General features: G+C 33.2%; 1 protein-coding gene across 1 annotated transcript in view; it reads left to right on the top strand.

The window, feature by feature from the left end:
* Positions 1-19,173, top strand: part of MSH3 (mutS homolog 3) — a 47,603-nt gene that overhangs the window by 1,037 nt on the left and 27,393 nt on the right. The window contains exons 2-10 of the mRNA XM_070938801.1: positions 1,516-1,633; positions 2,345-2,550; positions 5,263-5,466; positions 6,447-6,563; positions 9,248-9,365; positions 9,962-10,104; positions 11,583-11,749; positions 17,066-17,178; positions 17,751-17,865. Of these exons, the coding sequence (XP_070794902.1) occupies positions 1,516-1,633; positions 2,345-2,550; positions 5,263-5,466; positions 6,447-6,563; positions 9,248-9,365; positions 9,962-10,104; positions 11,583-11,749; positions 17,066-17,178; positions 17,751-17,865 (1,301 nt within the window). The remainder of the gene's footprint in view (positions 1-1,515; positions 1,634-2,344; positions 2,551-5,262; positions 5,467-6,446; positions 6,564-9,247; positions 9,366-9,961; positions 10,105-11,582; positions 11,750-17,065; positions 17,179-17,750; positions 17,866-19,173) is intronic.

Genomic DNA, 19,173 nt, shown 5'->3' with positions numbered 1-19,173 from the left:
TGCCCCGTCTTACGACTTTTCTTGCCAGATTTGTTAAATGAATCACTGCAGTTGTTAAATTAGTCACACGGTTGTTAAGGAATCTGGTTTTCCTATGGACTTTGCTTGTCAGAAGGTCGCAAAAGGGGATCACATGACCCTGGGACTGACTGACAGTCATAAAACCGTCAAGCATCTGAACCTAAATCACGTGACCATGGGGATGCTACAACTGTTGTAAGTGTGAAAAATGGTCATAACTCACATTTTTCAATGCTATTGTAGCTTTGAACAGTCACTAAACGAACTGTTGTAAGTAGAGGACTACCTGTATCCCCAAATCCCTTATGCATTAGATTCATGTCGGGAGAAAACGTTCTCTTTTCCATCCAGAATGTAGCTGGCCACGTGCACTGTACTTGTGGCTCCTCTTTCATGTCAATAGCCTCCTGAGTCTCTCTCAGGCATAACATACCTGAGCTGCAAAAAACTGAATAAGCACTGGGATGGCAGTTTTCGGTATCTTTCCTTACCTCCATTTTGTTAAGAGTCAGAAGCTGAGTTATAGTATTCCTGCTGTACTTAATTTGGCTTGTGAAGCATAGCTAGGCAAGTCCAGCAGTCTCTCAAGGCAACTGCCTCTGTTGAGTGATGCTAAGAATTGCTTGTTAAAGCAGAGAGAGAGGACACATGTTCTCCAGCCATTGAGTTAGTGCATTTTTCTAAGAAATTGATTCAAATAGATATGTATGTTCTTATAGAAAATTCATGAGGTACTAAGAAAGTGTGAACAATTTGATTGGGCTACTTGACAAATTTAATGGAGTAGTGTATATGATTGTTTTGATATAACACAAATCTAGTATATTATTCCAGAAAATATAGATTCATCTTAACCTGACTTGGTGAATCTGATCTCAGGATCATTTTTGTATTTATAAAATGGAGAAAGTTGGTACTGTCTCATATTTAAGCAAGAAAAAGTTATTATTGAATTAAGACCTTGGTTTAAAGTAAGTGCATTTGAAATCATTGTGACAAATTGAGATACTCTTTGCACATTCAAAATGCTGTAGTTATAAAATTCGTTCATTAATAAAGGTATGAAATGAAATATAATGTATGTTTTCTCAGTATGGTTGAATGCTGATTCAAATAGTTCCTTTTCCTTATGTATGAGAGAAAACATAATATCTCAACATCATTCCAATAGAACCAGATAGGCATTAGTTCACATAATTCATTAAGCTATCCTATCTGGATAAAAATAACCTGATAGTCTAGAGATGATAAGAATCAGAAATTTAAAATCAGTTATCAATCTTGGTTTCAGGTTTAATTTTCTGGAAACTAGAAAGAGTTGTCAATCTGGTTATGGATGATTAGTACAAGTAAATAGCTTTATGGTTGTAATCGCAGATCAAAAGCACGGATGATTAACTTCAGTAAGCTTCAGTTGTTTTGAATTCTTTTGGTTTTTATTAATTGAATACAAAACAAATTATTTCACAAACATGTTAAAACTTCTTTATTTAGATTATTGAACCTGATAGGAAAAAGAAAAAACTGGTAAAGAACAAAGAATATATTGACAAATCCTCAAAGTCTCTACAGTATGGAAACGAAGATAATTCAGTGGATATGCAGAACACAGGTATGTTCTAAATACTGTAACTTCTTTTCTTTCTGCCCAGGAGTTATCACAAAAATTGGGAAATATTCTGTAACTGCGGCTTTTGTGGTTATCTAGAAATCTAGGAGCAAAATAGAATTAAAGAACTTTCCTTGGATTTTTATTTTGTTATTTACAAAGTTCACTGTCATATACATTAGAATCTACCACCTAATTGAAACTTAACCACAAGTTTCAACATTTATACCTGTTGTTTGATGTTAAGTCATATTTTGTAAATATTTTAAATTGTTAATATTTGTGAATCTATAATTTATGCCACTTCATTTGGTTTAGATATTAGACTGTCATAAATGTATACTCTTCGAAAGGAGCAGAACAGGAGATTTTTGGAAATTAATGAGAGCATTACATTTTCAAAGCAGCAAGGTATATGAATGATTTTTGATAACAGACTTTAGATAGATATGAGAAGAAGATCAAGAAATAACTAGTGCATAAAATAGGATGTTTGTACACTTAAAAAGTACCCTGTTTTTGCACCGTTGTCAAGGGAGAAGCAATATAGCTTCAAGACTGACGTTATATAATATAGCCAAAGCTATCTGCTATTGAGCAGGATATGTATCAGGATAATTATTGGATAAGAAAAATATATGGAAGAATAATGAAAAATATTCCTTGGATGCAGTATGTTTGAGATAAAACATTTTATTTATATTGCTAATGAAGGGAAAGCAAAGAAATGTATGCACTCTGAAATATGCTCAGAAACCTTTGAGAAATTGAGAGCATTTAGCCGTTTGGAGCCTCCAAGAAATAGAGTTTCTTCAGAAGCTTTTCATGGAAAAGAGTCAATAGCTTTGAAAAAATGCCAACATTCTGTGATTGGAAACAGTGAAACAAATGATACTTTACATCCCCCAGATATAAGTAAGGTAATAAGTTCTTTGCTGTTTTTTGATTTAGCTGTTACAATTTAATTGTGACCATTGACTGAATTTTGAAGATGTTAAGACAGCAGTTTACTATTGTTAATCTTGTATCATCATAATCTACATTACAAATGAACATATGACAATGGTAGTAATCTGTAAAATTCAATAATGAAGATAGTGCATGTTAAGTGGTGCAGTTAGTTGTATCAGCATTTGATGTATTGGTAGATATGGCAATGTGCTGGAAGTTGGTGAATAAAGTCTTAACTATAGTATATCCGTATGTGAGTATGTGTATACTTTGTGTGTGTTTACATATATAAAAACACACTATATATAGACTACATTTCTGTATATGTGTCTGGTTGGTAGCCTGGTAACATGTGAAATAGCATGAATAAGCATAAAGTAATTGTTATAGATGCAGCTCTTTGCTGAGTTTGGCTTTTTTTTGAAAAGTTAACATCATAAAATCCCAGGGTTGTGTAATAGACTGGAAAATGGATATTGCTGCTAAGAACATTACATTGACATGTCTGAAATTCCCAGGAGTTGAATTCCTCTTGAAAATTTTACTTTTATGTGTTGATCTTAATTGTCTGCCTTATTTAATATGTGATCCTAAGACACACCTCAATTGTTTTCTGATGGACATTCCTTCTGCCAGGGTAGAAATGGATCAAAAGTTGCTTTAAAATTGTTCCCTAAGAAGGAGTAATTTACATTCTTAATCTATGCCAAATAGAATTAGAATGGGAAAATTTCCTTTTAGAGTAATTTATAGGAGGAAAAATATGTTCCAATAGGGAAAAGGATTAGGAAACTAATTTTCCTCTTTTCTGTTTTATTTGGGAATAGCTGATAGATTATATAAAAAGTAAGAGACATGTGTTCTTGCACCAATCTACCATGAGATTGCTGTGCTAATCCTAATTGGATTAACTAATGATTTTAACAGATCTTGGTGTTTTCTAACACAAAGGAATCTATTCCTATAAAAATAAATCATATTAAGTTAAACAAAACTTATTCTGAGAATTGTACATGTAGGATTGCTAAATAAATCATTGATTTTTCAAGACTATGTAACTAAATAGTTCTATATATCTATTGAAAAATGATTTGCAATTTTTTTCTTACAACTTTTAAATTATCATTAAAATTTGTTTATTTTAGTTTTTGATCTCTTAAAATACATTATACATTGTTAAGATATAATTGGAAAACAATATAAGTAAACCTAGAAAATTATCAGAAAAAATGCTAGAAAATTTTTATAAATTTGCAATTTGGGTTAAAATAGCTAATGTAGTAAAATGCATCCATTAAACAGCACTGTTATAAAGAGAACTTAGTTCCTTAGGAAAAAGTATTAATAAACACGGGTATACAGTTTCTCTTTGAGGATACAGACTAAATACTATCATGGTAGTACCTGATAATAATTTGAGTTCATTGACTTTAGAAGACGATATTTGTAGCTCAAGAGTTGAACTGTGGGGTCCTTGGTGCTCACTGAGTTTGGGTTTTTTTGCAGATGTTTCATTACCCAACTAAGTAACACCATCTATGTTAGAAGACAGATCAATATCTGCAAGAAAACAACCAAACTCAGAGAGCATTAAGGACTCCACAGATATTTGATTTTTCATCCTTATTCTCACTATGTTCCATCTTGGAACAGAACATTTAATTGTCCTTTATACCAGGGGTGAAATGCTCCCGGTTCAGACTGGATCATCCGATCCGGTAGCGATGGAGGCGGGTGGTTCGGAGAACTGGTATCAAAAATCCCTCCCCCCCGCCATGCCCAGCGGAGCCGCACAATCATCAGAGGCTTTTTCTTTAAATTTTTAAAAGCATTTTTTCTACAACCTTGCTTAACATTGCTTAACGCATTGTAAGCCGCCCTGAGTCTCCGGAGAAGGGCGGCATATAAATCAAATTAAAAAAAAAAAAAAAAACCTCTTCAACTGAAAAAATGCTTTTAAAAGTAAAAAAAAAAAGCCTCTGATGATCACGCGGCTCATCTGGGATCGTCAAAGGGATCGTCAGCTGATGATCCCAGCTGAGTTGCCTGATCGGTAGAGGTTTTTTTTCTTTTAAATGCCTCTGACGTTCCAAGCTGTATTGCCTGATTGGCAGAGGATTTTAAAAGAAAAAAGCCTCTGCCAGTCAGGCAACTCAGCTGGGATCGTCAGAGCCTTTTGAAAGCATTTTTTTACAACCTCTTCGCTGAAGAGGTTGTAGAAAAAACGGTTTTAAAAGTAAAAATAATTGGCCACGCCCACCCAGTCACATTACCCTCCCCCCACCAAGGCATGCCCACAGAACCGGTAGTAACAAATTTTAGATTTCACCACTGCTTTATATCCTATCTGTTGTGTCTGTTTTTCCAGTCCAAATGCTTCTTTAAATTGCTTGTGTACTCTACGCTCTGTAACATGCCTGCTATGATAACGTTTCTAGTTGCTCACCAGGTTTTTTGCTTGTTGTCTTTCCAAGTAAACACCTCTTGGTTTTTCTGCACGGCTGCAGTGTTATTTTGAGAGGGCTTCCAATTCTGTTTGCTTCCTGGGTTAGATTTGGCATTCTGTCACTAATAAAAGGAGGATGAGCTAGAATTTAGTTCTATAATAATTTCTTGTTCCTGTCTGAGTAATGATACTTCTGCTTAACATTTTCTTGTAAATATTTTCATTTTACATATAGGGAAGAAATGTCTGCCACTTTTTCACCATGAATACAAGACCTGAAAATACCCGAAATACATCAGATACAACTTTAAAAAAACCAACCAAAATTGTATATACACCTCTTGAGCTCCAGTTCCTAGAACTAAAAAAACAGTATAAGGATGCTATTTTATGTATTGAGTGTGGTTATAAGTACAGATTTTTTGGAGATGATGCAGAGGTAAGGCTCTTCTCTGAATGGCATTGTCTTATAGTTATATGTTGCTGTTACTAATATTGTGCATAATTATTGAAAAGCTTATATGCAAAAAGATAAAATATAATACTTTATAAACTTCCAAGTGGGACAGGAACTGTAAGCAGACATTGCTTTATATCTTGGTAGAGAGGTTACAGCTACAATAGCAGCATTCTCTTTTAGTGGCTCAGATAGCTTCTTTTTTTCCTGGTTCCAAATAATACTTTCATACTTATTTAACAACTTATTTACAAGTCTGATTTTTACCAGGTATTTGATATGAATTTGTTTATATTTGTGTGTGTTTTTTAATTTTAAAATTTGCTTGAAATACAAGATAAGTATTGACAAAATTACAATTTAAAAAAACCTCTTAAATTCCTCTTTTATGCTGCTGCATGCCTAGACAGAATTATATAAAATTATAATATATTAATAAGGTTGAAGTATTATTTAATCTTTTGAGACTTAAAATTATTTAATATATTTCAGTAAATGTCATTAAATAATTATTATATAAGTAGTCCTTGATTTACGACCATATACTTAGTACAGTTCAAAGGTACAGTAATACTGAAAATATGACTTATGACCAGTCCTTGCACTTACAATAGTTAAAGCATCTGTCTGATCCTGTGATCAAAATTGGGGCACTGCTTGGCAAACGGTATGTATTTACGAGTGTTGTAGCTTCCTGGAATTACATGATTACCATTTATGAATTTTCCAGGGGGCTTCCAACATGCAAAGTCAATGAGGGAAGCTAGATTCGCTTAATGACAATGGCAAAAAAGGTCATAAAATCAAATGTGACTCGCTTATCAACCATATTGCTTAGTGACAGATGTTTCAGTCCTAATTGTGGTTGTAAGTCAAGGACTACCTGTGTGCACATAAGAATTTTGTAGTATCTACATTGCTACTAGAATAAATTTTTAATTATCTGTAATTATATTTTATAGATTGCTGCTAAGGAGTTGAATATATATTGTAATAAAAATCACAATTTTATGACTGCCAGCATACCAACGCATAGACTATTTGTTCATGTTCGCCGTCTTGTAGCAAAGGGATACAAGGTTTGTTTCTAAAGCTACATATATAATTCTAGTTTTATATTAGCTTGTTTTTCAGGTTGAATGCTTTTAAATAAAATACTCCAAACCAAGTGACCTTTCCTACTTCCTAATTTGAACAGTAGTTTGTAATTATAATCCCAAGGCAAAACTATTGCCTAATTTAGTTTTGAAGTAATCAAAGCATGCATTTCATTCTCACTGAATTTATATGCAATCTTCCAATATTACTTGTATACTTTTCCCCTCTATTTATTTTGTTGTTTAGTATCATTTATGATTTATAACTTTGGCTTAGAATTCAGGAAGCTATTTTATATCATTAGATAATTGATCCATCTGTCCTAGTATACTATTTCCTTTGTTTGTTGAAGACTTCAGGATTTTAGGCAGGTGTCTTGAATGTCTACAAGCAAAACAAATGCTCTATCACTGAACTGCAATTCTTTGCTTCTTGTTTAAAATGATTAATAATGGGAAAGTTTCTTAACTGTGAGTTGTTACCCTCCAGGATATCACAAGCAACTTAGGGAAGATCACAGTTTTTAAAAGCTAATTAGACTTATGCAGTCAAAGCAAGGAACAAGGTCTGGAGTGAATTTTAACTCTGCTCCCATTTTACTGTACAAACCTAACAAAGCAGGTTTGCATAGGCAAAAAAAGTGTGCATGATATGAGAGATGACTAAACCATATTTAATTACCATATTTATGGTAATTAATAAGTATTGGAAATGTAAATTTCTATACAAGAATCTGTAAATATTTTCTATTTTTACTCTCTGATTATTGGTGTGTGTGTGTGTGTGTGTATGGATATTTTGGTGATGTTACACCGTGATAGAAAAATTATTATACATCTGTTTTTGATTTTTTTTTCTTTTTTTGAACTATAACAAAATGCTTTAATAAAATTTATAAAAAAAAGAGATGACTAAACCATGGGTCTGTCAAAATCATTAGTTACATCAGCATTTTCATTTGTTCATTTATTCATTCTGGCACCATGGCTATGGCGATCCATGTGCCTATTTAACATAAATCTAGATGGAGATTGGGAATATAATCACATTGCATGACTCCAATCATAATAGTGTGGTAAAAATGAACCATGACTTAGTTGTGTGGTATGTGGCCCTAAATGTAATGTCATGACCAGAAGTTGGTTATTAAGTCAGATCACAATGTTATGATCGTTAAGATATATTTCCAAGGAGTAAAGTCTGCTTCTTGATCATATGTTATACTTATAAAATGTGGTACAAAGTAATACTTCAGTGTTTCTTGCTGTTTCCCAGAGGAAAAATTAAATTGATAGGTATGATTTCCACCAGTTTGTAAAATAATTCAATTTAGCATTAGCATTAGAGCCTGTGCAGGATATCAGGCAGCAAAGGATCTCCAGCATTTTCATTCTTTGGCAACTACTTCAGCATCTTCTCAGGTGATGTTTAGCGTCTTTAAGTCTTCTATGAATGTTCTTTGCCATTTATTTGGGGGGCATCCTCTTGAACATATGGCATCTGGGGGGGTCCATCTCTTTGGCATCTTGGGGATTTGATTGTTCTCCATGCAGAAAATATGACCCGCAAGTTGGATCTTCTGTGTATTTTTTTTTTTAATTTGATTTATATGCCGCCCTTCTCCGGAGACTCAGGGCGGCTTAACAATGTGCTAAGCAATAGCCTTCATCCTTTTGTATATTTATACAAAGTCAGCTTATTGCCCCCACAACTGGGTCCTCAATTTACCTACCTTAGAAAGGATGGAAGGCTGAGTCAACCTTGAGCCTGGCGAGATTCGAACCTGCAGTAATTGCAGGCAGCTGGTCTTAATAACAGGGTGCTTTAGACCACTGTACTACCAAGGGTCTTGGTATGACAATGTTATGTAGTTTGCAGGAGAAGCTCTTTTGGAGCACTTCATTAATAACATGATCAAAACAGTGAATCTTTAGAATTTGGAAAGACATCCTTGTTAGAAGATGTAAAATCTCTTGTTAATACTTGCTGATGCCTTCTTGCTGGCATAAATGACTGCTGGGATCATTATAGAAGCAAGCAAATGGAGTTTAAGTTTTAAGTGATATAAACAACAAGGATCAGATTTTATTTATCTTCTGGAAAACAGCTGTTGCTTTTCCAATGCAGCACTTGATATCCGTCTTTGCCTCTCCATTTTGACCAATTACTCTACCCCAATTTCTACTTCCTCCAGTTGCTGTGATCCTAGTGTGATTCATTGTATATGTGTGTGGTGGAGTTTACATACATGACCTTTGATTACTTGGCACTTATCCTGAGGCTAATTTTTGTTGCTGCTTCATCTAAGACAATTGTCACTCGTAGTTTCAGTTCAATTTCTTTAAGTAGGGCAATATTATCTGAAAATTATGGTCCCCAAGATGTTCCAGTGTTGTCATATAAACGATATGGTTTGAAACAGAACTCTTGTTTGGTTGACCAAATTTTCTTGAGATCCTTCTTGCTATTTCTGTAGCGGATATTTTTACAGGGACGGATTGCTAGCCCAACACGCAACCATCCTCTTTTCTCATTTAGGCTTGGGACCAGCAATGGTGGAGGTATAATAATTAAGTGAAAATAATTAAGTTAAAACAATTCAATATTTGATATATTTATTTTTATTTAACATTCATGTTCTTCATATTCTTTGCTTCTCTTGCAGGTAGGAGTAGTAAAACAAATGGAAACTGCTGCTTTGAAGGCTATTGGAGAAAACAAAAGCTCTCTTTTTACCCGAAAATTAACTTCACTGTATACCAAAGCTACATTTCTAGGAGAAGATATCCTTTTATTATGAATATTAAATTATTTTGATGACATTTATTTTCATGTACCTCTTATTCGTTAGTTTGAAATATACTCTTGTTTATTCTTCCAGTTACATTTACACCTGCTTCTTCTGTTTTGCTTCAAACTTGCCCATATTAGGGATAATGGTTATCCTGTTGTGGTGTTCTATGTATTAAAATAGCATTTTCTATACAATAGCATTGTATAGATTATTGTACAAAACTCATTACATGAATATGATGTAGTTTTAACTTTAATTCTATTTGCTTCAAAACGTCTGTCACAGGGTTAGGGGAAAAGTGATTTCAGGGATTTAAAATACAATCTATGAAAATAAAAAAAATCATTTGGAGATTCTTGATTTTTTATAAAGTGAGACACGGAACAACATTTAGAGGTTTGTAAAATAAATTGGGCGAAAAACCCCACATTTTCTTTAATAATTTAGAATTTCTATCCCAACTAGATAGAGACTAAAACCTTCACAAAATGGCCTTGTACAAAAGTAAAAGTTTCAGACCGGCATATTGTGTTTGGGTTATGTAAAAATTACATATAGAATTAATTTCCTTTAACACTTTGCTACATTTGAATCCCCTGTTGCAATTAGATAATTCAATGGAGGCTGAAGAAATCTCTTCAAATGTCTGGGATAATTATCTTCTCTGCATCTCTGAAAATAAAGAAAATTTAAACCATAAGAATCACAACATTGTTTTAGGCGTTGTGGTAAGCATTTCTAAAAGATTTTAATTTATAATTGTAGCTATAGAAATTTTAATTGTTTACAGTATATCCAACTGTACTTCAATACAAATACAATACAGTGGGTATCTTGGTACTCAACTGCTTCGAAACTCATCAAATTTGGTACTCAACGTATTTTGATGTAAACATTTTGTCCTGGTATTCATTGTTTGTTTGGTACTCAATGCACAAGCTAGAACTGGTTGGTGTCAGTTACCTTGTATATACTCGGTATATTATTTCTTATGGTAAAAATTTCTTTGGTACTCATCATTTTTGGTAATCATCGCACCTCCCAGATCAATTAATGAAGTACCACTGTAATTTGTTTTACTGCAGCACCAGCAGTGAAGGGGACTTTCTCAGATGTTGCTTTTCTGTTGGCTCCACAAGAACTTTAAGGGTCGGAGTACATTCAGGAATGGGTTGGTTGTAGAGTGGACGGATTAAAAGTTTAGGTTTATTTTGTCATCTCTTCTCACCTATACTTCAAACCTATCCCTTTGCCCAATATTTTTGAAATAGTTTTGGGGAGACTGATAGTGGGAAGAAAAAGTGGAAATACTGCATTCTAACATGCTACTGGGTAGTATATTACAAGGAGTAATAGATTCAACCCTGGTTGGTTGGTTGGTTGGTTGGTTGGTTGGTTGGTTGGTTGGTTTTATATATAACTTATAGATTGGTAAGGGCCGATACATTCCACTGAAGCCTTGTTGCTTTCAACAGGAAAAAAAAGTGGAATTAATTCAGGTCAACCCCAATTTTATATAAGAAAATCTGGAGAATTATTAAAGTTTGACAGTTTATACCAACGTTCCTCAACTGATTTTACCTCTCCCTTCATTTATTATATTACAAAAGGATCATTGACTGAACTGGCTACGGATCATTTAAGTCATAATCCAGAATATCTATAAAGTAGCATCTTGAGCAACACCAAAACACCAAAGCCTCCTAGAGTAGCCTCACAGTGAGATAGGTGGCAAATGAATTTAACAATCAAGCAAACAAACGAACAAATACTGGATCCCAGAATTTGGAATTTGATGAAACTAACTAAAAGCAGGACCATAAATAAAAACTGTGTTTTAGTACATATATGAAACAAATGTGTGATATGAATTATACCATGTGCAGTTTAGCAGTTTTAAACAATGCTTAATAATTGTCAGCTTAATAATGGTCTTAGTTGGGACAATTGAACGCTTGTTTGCTAAGTACTTTGGCAAATACCTTGAGACATTTGTATGGCTGAAGACAAATAATAGCTACATATTGTATGAACATTTGTTCATGTAAATAAAAAATAAACATTCTTTAGAATCATTCTATGTCTAAGTTGGTTTATTAAACTCAGAAAGAGAGAGAGAGAGAGAGAGAAATAAGTTGCCTTAAGGTTTCACAGAGTTATTCTAACTGGAAAATAATTTAAGAGGTTGCTATATCCTTTTTTTCAGGCGGTCCAGCCTACTACAGGAGAGGTTCTGTTTGACAGTTTTCAAGATTCTATAGCTCGTTTAGACTTGGAAAATCTAATACTACGCCTGCAGCCAGTTGAGATTATTCTTCCTAGAGATGTGTCAGATCAGACTGAGAAGCTTATAATTAGAATGACTTCTGTATGGTAAGCCTCTATATAGTAGAACAATTAGTTATTTATTTATTCAAAACATTAAAGTCCTTTTCAGATTTTTGTAAGTATGAGAAGTGAGCAAGTCCTTATATGTACCTTTCTTGAACCTTTGTCTTGATAATAAGTAATCATTTGATGGTGTACTAGGTTTTCTGATCTGGAATCCTACCATATTGATCCTACCATTTATATGGCTGTTACTTCAAATATAGATAAGTATAATATTTATTGGGATAGGATGGAATCTTTATCAAAGATCCTATATTACTTCCATAGTATGAAGATAATGCATTGTCAAGCCATGAAGATTTCTAGAACAATTATTGAATATAATATTTATAAAATAAAATAAAAATTCTTTTGAGACATTAATGAAAACTATCACCATTAATTCTCCAGTCTCTTTTCTCTTTTCTTTTTTCAGTATGTTCCTCTCTCCTCCCCTCCCCCCTCTATATATAGGACATGTACTCTTGAAATGTTTGCTCACAACTAGATTTATCTTTTTAAAAATTCTACAGAAGGAATTATTAAAATAGTATGCTATGTGTGTATTTAAGATCAAATAATAAAGGTAAAGAAGCCAGTGAAAAATTAGGACTAACAGTAAATACAGGTAGTCCTCGACTTATGCCACAACTGAGCCTAAAGCTAAGCAAAACAGTTGATAAGTGGTTTTTGCCCATTCTATGACCTATCTTGCCACAGTTGTTTAAGTGAATCACTGCAGTTAAGTTACTAACAACATCGTTAAGTGAATCTGGCTTCCCCATTGACTTTGCTTATCAGAAGGTTGCAAGAAGGATCACAGGACCCCAGGATACTCCAATTGTCAAAAATACTTGCAGTTGCATGTGTCTGAATTTTGATCACATGAGTATTGGGATGTTGCAGTGGTTGTAATTGTGAAAAAGGATCATAAGTCTCTTTTTTCAATGCCATTGCAATTTTGAACTGTTATTAAATGAACTGTTGGAAATCGAAGACTACCTATATAAAGGAGACCAAACTAATGACAGCAGGTAGAACAATCAGCCTTAGAATTGACAATTAAGATATTGAAGTGTGAGATAGCTTCTGCCTTTTAGGATCTACCATGAATGGTAAAGGAATAAACAGTCAATTCTGCCAACCTAGCAGTCCGAAAGCACATAAAAAATGCAAGTAGAAAAATAGGGACCACCTCTGATGGGAAGGTAACAGTTCTCCATACGCTTTCAGCGTTGAGTCATGCCGACCACATGACCACAGAAACTTCTTCGTTTAGAAACGGAGATGAGCACCGCCCCCTAGAGCCAGAAACGACTAGGATGCATGTGCGGGGGAACTTTTACCTTTACCTAAGTACCCAAGTACAGACTGGCACTTGGTAGAACAGCCATGAAGGCCTTGGAAAAGATATTCAAATGCAGTTGTCCCTCAAGAAGTAAATTACCAGTCCTAAATTATCCTACTTCACACATACTCTGCAAAAACATAGCTCTCTGGAGAAGTCTGTGAAAGAATACTGGGGAAGGTAGAAGGAAAGAGAAGAAGAGATCTGTTAGCCTTGCAATTTATATCAGACAGAAAAGACTGCCAGATGAACTAATTCAACTTTATTGTTATGATGATGTTAACAGAATCTTGCAAGTCTGAAAGTACATTTCTTTCACTGTCCCATTTACAGCCACCCAAATTAGGGAAAGGCCATGGCCTTTTGAGCATCTTGGCCCACCCACATTCCTATTGCAGCTAAGTTGCCTTTTACCTGATTGTTCTCTGTGTATCTTCTCCCTGTTTCCCAACAGAATGATTAAAGGCTAATAGGTCTTTAGAAGATAATTTTATGTCTCTAAAGACCCTTGGATTCTGATCAATGCAATGTATCCAATGTATCCAACCAATGCAATGTATCTTTAATATTTTAAAATCTCAGTTTGAAAGCTGTTCCAAGTAGGCCTTATTTGATATTTCGGTTAGCCTTCCACAACCTGCTATTTTTCAAAAGTTAACTTCATGCTGGCTAACAATCTTAGGAATTGAAATTCAGCACAACTGGAGGAGGATGGGGAGGTCTAATTTAGACTCAGGCTGTTTATATGGTCTTTCTATCTAAATAATTCTAGTACTGACACAAAGTTGTTGTGGTCTTTAATAAAAGTGGCAGAGACCTGGAATTGGGTGAGGGGGGACATCTTTTTTTTCTGTTATAGAAGAAGTTTTTTTTTTCATAATTAGGAGAATCATGACATAATCATTTAGGCTAGGGCTACATGTTTGTATTGTTATTGCTATTCCAGTTCTTAAATCACATATTTTTCACATTCTGTTTTTGAACCAAATGAATTAAGCACTTGGAAACCAATGAATTAGAGGATTGAGTGAGCATGTGAAACTATTTTAGAACTCCGTTTTTAAATGAAATATAGACTATTATTTATTTATTTTGCTTAAAAGTTTTCCTTTTCATATTTCTTAGGAACTTTTTATTGTACCTGTCATCTTTCATAATATTGAAGTAGTGAAGCAACATGAATTACATTGCTTAGGAATTTTGTCTTTTGTAAATGTAGGGGACTTTAAAATAGATATTTTATTTTGTGGCATTGCAAAAAATTAAAGGAAGGGAGAGGACTTAAAAATCTCGTTCTCGTTGGGGCTGAAACTGGTTATAAGGTTATTCAGTAGCCATAGGAAGTGAATAGATTTCTATACAGAGATACTGAAATAAAGCAGTGTTTCCATTTTTTAAAGCATAGTACAAAGATATCAGTAGCAACAAAGAAATAGCTTAGAAAAATGTGTTCAGAAAAAAAACCCCTAAAAGTTGTAGGTAAGCATGTCATTTTCCCTTCTCATTAAAAAGGTTAGGTAAAAAATGATTGTATGATAGAGAACTATATCTTGCATTCCAGGGGTGAGTAGTTTGCAGAAAATTGAATATTGCCATTTGAAGAACATCAATCATAGATACTACTAGGAACAAAATAAAAGTGTTTCCAAATCCAAGTCTTTGCGGTACAAAAGGGAAGCAAGAATTAATAAAGATGTATTAGCTATTGCATTGAATCAGTTCAAAAAACAACAAACAAAAAAATTAATTTGCTCAGTTTTAGGTAAAACATAAAGAATAACTATCAGTGGAATCTTAAATGTTAAATGTTGACATTCAATAATTTGTGTTTGGTGTTTGAAAGCTTGTAGGAAAATTGTATTGTTGCTTATTCATTAGTTGTAGAGATTTTGCTGTTAGAACTGTTTCATAGCATATCAAAATCCAATAAATACTCATATTTCCATTCATAGTGTTTTATTTGTTCTTTCATTTGTTAAACCAGATTACCTTCTTCATTCTTTATCTATACAGTAGGAGTAACAAAGTACTATACTACAGTGTGTTGCATGATTCTTTTTCAAAAGTGTCTTCATCTGTTTCTTCTTACTTGTATTTTAAACGTCTTGTACAGTACTAGTTTTCAAATGATCCTAGAACTTGTCTCTCTATCTATTTTCTGCATTATTATTTGTAATTTTAACAATTATTCAAGTAATATTTGCTTCTCTTTCCTCTTGTAGAAATACAGGCTTTTGGTATAATTGGAAGAATAGTTCAAAAGTGTTAAAAATGTCAAACTGAGTTTAATTGTTAGCTTAAGCAGAAGTCATTTTTATTCCACAGCTTCATCATATGATTATAATCCTTATCTGTTATAGGAGTATGGGGTCTTACTTATTGGTAGAGCATAATTAGAATTAAGGATTATTGGAGTGAGCCAGAACTGATCTGCAAAAATCTGTATAGCCACTAGATGGCATTAAGATTTGTGTTGCACTTATTGTCTAATTTTCTGCGGCTCAGATGTAGTAACCTATTTTTAGCTCTGGACCAAAGGAATGGGTCCAAGAGCAAGTCATGTCAGGGTGCTAATTAATCCCATTCTGCTTTTGGGTAATCGCACCTTGATTTAGAGATGTGGATCAAGACTTTTCCCTTGAAGCATACTTTAAGAAAATAAACCCGAAGATATATCTTCTAAGAAAAACTCATTTATTTGTTATAAAGAAAATAAAACATCTCACTATCTAAATTAGTTACATTTTGGCAACGTTCCTGCCAGCCACCTCTCTGCGGCCGGACCTCTTGGCAGAACAAGAAAGTTAGAAAAAAAAGTGAAGGAATGTGGACAGGCACAGTTAGCTTACTGATAAGAAACTTGGCAGGCTACGGAAAGTCTGAAAATCCAAAAATATGAACTCATCTGGTAAATACAAAAAACGCAGTGACAAGTCAGCAGTGGAGACCTGTTAGTAACATAATTTTTGTATTCTGGATTAACTGTTTTTTATCTTCTCAGATGTGGTAGGCCAGAATTTTCAATGTTTTTCATTTCTTGGAATTTTGATAGATGAATAAATGGCAAATGGGTAACTTAAAACTCCTGTGATGAAATGTTTCAAAGTGACTTTGGACTGCTGCATATATTTCCAAATTCTCTTTTGGTATTGAATCTTCTGTGGTTCCAAAACATCTTTCAGTTGAGTGATTTCTTCTGCTTAATTCAAATAGGATCTTGATGCCAACATTCAATCTTGGTTTCATGTGAGGACCATACATACATACCGTAATTAATTACTGTTCATGAATCTTTATCTCTCATATGCATGAAAAGCCAAAATCCCCACTTTGCATTGATTAAATTGATACATTTGTTAGTAATTATTTTTTGGACTTCTTAGAATTCAGAGTTAAGCAAAATGTTTTAAATGTCTTCAAAAATCATTAAAAATAGCAAACATGGCATGGCAAAAGTCTTTGTTCAACCATGTAAGCATGTCTTAGTTTCTAAAACATAGCTGGCTACTGGTCAGAAGAAGGACCTTTTAGGAGATAACTTAATACCTGACACCATTTATTTACAAATGAAAAAAAAAGGCTTTCATTTCAATGGTGTGAAAACAATTTGGGTAACAAGATGTTCCTATCCTGAGTCTTTCACATCATGTTAGTCAAACTAACAAAATAATAGTACAATTACTGTCATTCTTTTAGAAATGTAAATATTGCAAGACTTAGCCAAAGGAAAGAGAGTAACATTTAAAGTCCAAATTCAGAACTCTAAATCTTCCTCGGAATTGAATTTGTAGAAAGTGAATCCTTTCAAAATGCATTAAGGAAAGGTCACCTTTCAAATCAACTTGATTTTAAAAGTTTCACTTGGAAAAATAGTCATTTATGTGAATGTTGAAGTAAAGTATGGAGAGCTTTTGCTATTGTTCAGCTGTATATAACAGCATAGTAAAGTTAAAAATGTCTATTTTTTACAGTTTACAAGATGACAGAATACGAATTGAAAGAATGAAAAATGAACATTTTGAGTACGGAAGTGCTTTTAAGATGATTACAGATTTCTATGGCAATCAAATACTTAATGGCACAGGTACCTATTTATTTGATTAGCAATTGTGTGTATTACAGGTGACTTGATTATTTTATAAAACTTCTTTGTGTCATGTTAGTTTGACATAATTTACAAAATATTTGTTTACATTTATGAAATTAATAGTTTTTAAGATGAATATATGTACTTATATATTATTTATTTTTCATACAACAGTGTTTAGTAGCAGAAAAATTTATTATTTCCTGTTCTTTTGAGCTGCTAAAAACTAATTCTAAATTAGCAGTGCTTTAAATCAAAACATAAAGTTAATTAAAAAATTCAACTTTACACTAGTAATTTGAGCAGTATGTTGATCCTTATTTGTTTCTGATCAAAGTAGTAGCATTGGGAAGGAACCCTGCCTGTTTTTTAAGAAATGTTTTAATTAATTTGACATAAAATTAATTTGTTAGCATTTTACGGTGAGTAAATAAATGAGTTTAATAAAAATCCAAGAAAAGGTAAATTTGTAGGAACATAGCTCTTTGGTAGTCCAGAAAATAATTCTGTGATAGTAATGATTAAGATGCCACTTTGGAGAACTGGCTACAAACTGCTGCTTTTTTCAGGTTCTCAAGCATTGTCCCAGATTTTAAAGTTTGATAAATCAGTGTTGTGCTCCTTGGCTGCTGTAATCTTGTATCTTAAAGAATTTAATTTAGAGAAGATACTCTACAACCCCAGGTAAATAATTTTAATTTTAGATAACTAAAACTGTTATTACATTGATTTACATACTATAGGAAATATTGTTTCACATAATAAGTGCACTATAATTGTGATATCCAAGTTATCATGAAAATTATATTTAGAAGTAGAAAAAATTTAAAGCTATGTTTCCAGCTAATGGCATCAGCAATTCAATTAAGTTGTACATGCATAATGTATACCTATATATCTATATCAATATCTATCTCCTTCAGTGAAATCTGTAAATTATTGTTGCAGATTCATTACAACAATGTTACTAACAAATCATTTCTGAAAATACAGCCTAGAAAACTGTTTGAACTTGCCTGTGTAGTTGCCAGTAGTCAAGAATGATTCAAAGGCAAATATACACATATCCCCAATTTAAAATCTTCATTCTCAATCCAGTAGTCGGTCAGAAAAAAAGCAACCATAAAAAGCATATAAGAACAACAAAAGCAGCATTATAATAGAGGACTGAAAGTATCACTGAATTAATATCTTAATAAATAATAGGTATTATTAAGTAGGTGATGGGGTAAATATTCAGCCAAACTGCTGGAGTGAAATAAAAGCACAAGATATTTTACTGTGCAGACTGTAATAAACAGTTTGGTAGGAAAACAAAACAGAGTTAAGTAAGTTTTGAAAAATAGCCAAATGAGTCTGTTGCTTTTAATGGTACAGAATTCAAGAGACATGTGCGCTGGCAAAACCTCACATTCATCTTTCTTTTGTTGCTTCTTCTTAAGGCAGCTATGAAAAAAACTTACTATTTATTTATTTATTTATTAAATTTATTTATTAATTAAATTTATATTGCCGCCTATTCACCCATGGTGAATTTCCATGGAGGCCATGGAGAATTTCTTCTCATCTCAGATTTTCAAATTTAGCTGAATGAAAGCTCCTGATTTAGGCAATTTGCCAAAGTCCCAAGGACAGGAAGAACTATTGATTATTAAAGGACTTCCTATTAACATATGTTTGGTGAACCAGACATTTCTAAATTCTGGAAGAATCTCTATCTTAAGATGTCCTTAGGGCAGTCTTCTTCCTTTCCTCTTCAGTTGTGAGTTTATTAGCTTTGCCTTTTAACTCTTGATTTCTGATTTTAGATTCACGGTGTCTTTGGCCTAGCATGAATGTATTTTAGGAATCAATTGTCTTCAATCCCATATGAAATAAATTAGCTCAGTTAATTCATCTATGAAGCTGTTTAAATTTACTATGAAAATCAATAGCAATAGCACTTAGATTTATATATCCCTCCATAGTGCTTTACAGCACTCTGAGTTGTTT

The sequence above is a fragment of the Pituophis catenifer genome, unplaced genomic scaffold (assembly GCF_029215685.1).
Source record: "Pituophis catenifer annectens isolate HBS135680 unplaced genomic scaffold, rPitCat1.0.hap2 SCAF_2, whole genome shotgun sequence".
Taxonomy (NCBI): domain Eukaryota; kingdom Metazoa; phylum Chordata; class Lepidosauria; order Squamata; family Colubridae; genus Pituophis; species Pituophis catenifer.
Note: the sequence above shows the minus strand (reverse complement) of the source record. Positions and strands in the feature narration are given on the sequence as shown.